Here is a 4,205-nt window from a genome sequence, read left to right on the forward strand (position 1 = left end):
ACCACAATGTACAAAAGCCACAGAATAGAGCAACATGTGACAGAATAGAGCAACATGTGACAGAATAGAGCAACATGTGACAGCAACAAGTGACAGAATAGAGCAACATGTGACAGCAACATGTGACAGAATAGAGAAACATGTGACAGAATAGAGCAACAAGTGACAGAATAGAGCAACATGTGACAGAATAGAGCAACATGTGACAGAATAGAGCAACAACCCGCTATCCTTTCACATCATCATCTACCCCGCCAACCTTTTACATCATTATCTACCCCGCCAACCTTTTACATCATCATCTACCCCGCATCTACCCCGCCAACCTTTTACATCATCATCTACCCCGCCAACCTTGTACTTCATCATCTACCCCGCCAACTTTTTACATCATCATCTACCCTGCATCTACCCCGCCAACCTTTTACGTCATCATCTACCCCGCCAACCTTGTACATCATCATCTACCCCGCCAACCTTGAACATCATCATCTACCCCGCCAACCTTTTACATCATCATCTACCCCGCATCTACCCCGCCAACCTTTTACATCATCATCTACCCCGCATCTACCCCGCCAACCTTGTACATCATCATCTACCCCGCCAACCTTGAACATCATCATCTACCCCGCCAACCTTTTACATCATCATCTACCCCGCCAACCTTTTACATCATCTACCCCGCTAACCTTTTACGTCATCATCTACCCCGCCAACCTTTTACGTCATCATCTACCCCGCCAACCTTTTACATCATCATCTACCCCGCCAACCTTGTACATCATCATCTACCCCGCCAACCTTTCACATCATCATCTACCCCGCCAACCTTGTACATCATCTTCTACCTCGCCAACCTTGTACATCATCATCTACCCCGCCAACCTTTTACGTCATCTACCCCGCCAACCTTTCACGTCATCATCTACCCTTCCAACCTTGACAACACAACAACCAATAGGACCCCGCCAACCTTCTGTCTTGACAACATCTGTGGCTTGTCCTTCCCCTGTGGCAGTTTTGCGTTTTTCTGGCCGCTTCACGGACACGGAACGACCGCTGGCAGCACCAGACGCCAAAAACTCTCGCTGAAATTTGAGAAGATCTTCCTCATCTTCCCCCGAGTTTGGCCTTTGGTTCATGTCTGCGTGACCTGGCTGGCCTCTGACAGGCTATACCTTCAGATACGGAAAAATTACAGAAATTTTAATCCATGTATTAAATTAACATGAAATTTTTACCAGAAATGGTTTCTTTGTATGCAACTGACAATGCCAGATAGCAATAATTTAATTTGTTTTTCATAAACTCGCTTGATGGATAGGATATAACATATTTATTATATATATTATATATATTATAATTGTAACAATGAGAATTCCGGCGCCTGTAAATTGTGGGGCATAGGGAGAAATTGGTAAGTCTTAAAGCTTTTCCTTTGCCTTGCTTTTGGAGGAAAAAACGAGAACGAGGAAGAAGAAGGGGGAAAAAATGATCCCTCTTAAATTAGAAGTGGAGACATCCATCAAACTCCCCAACTGACTGTCATTCAAACAAACGCCGAACTCATAAAATTTATCTTCGTCTCATTTGGGAAGAAGCAGCGGCAACTAAAGACTTGACAAGAAGGAAAGAAACAGTCACAAGTTCACAATAAAAGGAGGAAGTTTCGCAATATAGCAGCCTTGATGACACTTGTACAATATGAAAACAAACTGTATAATTCAAATTCATATTTGGCCATCACGCTTTTGTAGTTGTTCTATTTCGGCTTTCAAGGGACTGGTGCTCCGGAGTAACACTCAATCTGGCAATGGTCAAAATCTGAACTTCACAGGAGCAGCAATCTACACAAGGAAAATGTGTCAATGTCAACAAACAAATGCCAATCTTTGAGGTAAAGGCACAGATAGAATAAAGTAAATTTGTAAAACAGTTAAAGTAACGGCATAGATAGGTCTATTAGTTGTACAATTATCCCCTTCTTTAACCCTATCCCTGACAACATATTTCCCATCACATTCCTGACAACATGAGTGGATCACACCCGTATAGTCCACATATAGTAAAACATGATTTTACCTGATTCCTGACAACATGGGTGGATCACACCCATACACTTAAACCTAGAGAAACCCATATATATGTGTGTGTGTATATATATATAATAATATATATTATATGTAATATATATGTGAGTGTATATATAGATAATAATTTATAATATATATATATATATATATATATTAATAATATATATAATAATGTATATATATATATATATATATTAGAGTATATTATAATAATAATATATTATTAATAGTCTTCTACTTTATTTATGTTAGGCGTTACATTTTAGCCAAACTGGCATAAAAACAATCTTTGGAACTCTTTCCAGACGAATTTGGGAAAACACTATGTGCCAGGACAAAATGTTACAGTGGACGAACATTTTCTTCCATTCAGAGGCCGCTGTAGCTTTATCCAGTACATGCCGCCCAAGCCTGACAAGTATGGACTTAAGTTTTTTTGGGCTTGTGACCCATCGACAAATTATCCGCTGAGAGGTTACCCATACCTTATGAAGGAAGCAACCTTTACCAGACCAGCTGAGAGATGTGTGGGCATTGCTGCAAAAACAGTGAAAACATTGACAAAGGACTTCCAAGGCAGTGGTCGTAACATAACCTGCGACAACTATTTCACGGACACCAAGCTAGCGGAGTCTTTAGCAAAGAAGAAACTCACAATGATAGGGACCGTAAAAAGAAACAAAACCTTCCTTCCTGTGGATTTCCCGCCAAAGAAAGCTCTTCCTCTAGGTGACTCAAAGTTCCTGTTCAGGTACGAGACCAATCTGATATCGTTCCAGAGTTAACGGCCCAAGAATGTCGTGCTTCTTAGCACAATGCACAGGAAGCCAGAAATTTGCCCAGAGACCAAAAAGCCTGACATAGTGCTGGACTATAACAAAACAAAAGGAGGGGTCGACGCTATGGACCAAATGGCCCACGCCTTGTCAAAGCGATGGCCTTTGGTTGTGTTTTTCAATATGATGGACTCGTCATCAATTACTTCCAGGATGGTCTTTAGGGTGAAGTATCCTGCAGACAATCTCTTACATGAGGACTGCAGGCAACGTTTCAACGCGGATGTTGGCCGACCTCTGGCACATGCCCATATTGTTCGGCGTGCAACTGTGCCTACTTTGCAGAAAGGTGTGAAAGAGAACATTTCTGTCGTGCTGAAGTCTCTTCAACCCACACCGCAGCCAACAGCATAGGGTTCAAAACCACCAAAGCAAACAAGGATGGATGAAAGTGCTGCTCTAGCAAAGACACAGAAGAGATGTGCACTGTGCCCCTCAAAGAGAGACAGAAAAACAAATGCAACATGCACCAGTTGTCACTGTCACATTTGCCAGGAACATACTGTACTATCCTGCCAGAATTGTTCTTCTGCTTCCACTTAGATCTAAAGTTTCCACACAGATGTTCAACTGTTACTGTTAGTGAGATAAGCACATGTAATATAGACAATGCTCTTTCATGTTGTGCAAAAGTTGGGAATAAAGCGATCTGTTTGTTTTTCTACTACATGTACAGAAAAGTGCCCATATTGTTAGCACAGTATAGGCCTACATGTATTCAATCTTACTTGTTTCTGCTTTTATGGGTTGTTCTGAATTAAAATTTTCATTGAAGTTGAAAAAGCATGTCCTTGGGTCTCTTTATAAACATATTTTTACTATAAAAAGTATACGAGTGTGATACACCCAGTTGTCAGGGACTGTATAAAAAAAAATCTAAATGGCTACCTACTACACCAAAGTGACCAAATGGTTAGCTTGAATACACAGGACAAAGCGAAATGGCATTCTTGAAGAATAGATGGAGTTTGGTCTTTTTATGATAAACGATACGCGAACGGGTGGATTACACCCAGTTGTCAGGGATAGGGTTAAGCATGGAATAGCTGTTGAAGAACACAGAGTTCAAGATACGAAATTTTTATATATAAATTTTCTTCTCTACACTCCTGACTCTTTCTGCTGAGCACTACTTGCCGCTCCTTCCTACTGCTGTCTCGCTCCTCCCTACTGCTGTCTTGCTCCTCCCTACTGCTGTCTTGCTCCTCCCTACTGCTGTCTTGCTCCTTCCTACTGCTGTCTCGCTCCTTCCTACTGCTGTCTCGCTCCTCCC

General features: G+C 41.5%; 1 protein-coding gene across 1 annotated transcript in view; it reads right to left on the reverse strand.

The window, feature by feature from the left end:
- LOC101849649 (RNA polymerase II-associated protein 1) overlaps window positions 1-4,205 on the reverse strand; it is a gene marked incomplete at its 3' end in the record, with an annotated part of 8,788 nt that overhangs the window by 1,608 nt on the left and 2,975 nt on the right. The window contains 1 exon segment of the mRNA XM_005108487.2: window positions 977-1,181. Within this exon segment, the coding sequence (XP_005108544.2) occupies window positions 977-1,145 (169 nt within the window).

This window comes from Aplysia californica, unplaced genomic scaffold (assembly GCF_000002075.1).
Source record: "Aplysia californica isolate F4 #8 unplaced genomic scaffold, AplCal3.0 scaffold00693, whole genome shotgun sequence".
NCBI classification, from domain to species: domain Eukaryota; kingdom Metazoa; phylum Mollusca; class Gastropoda; order Aplysiida; family Aplysiidae; genus Aplysia; species Aplysia californica.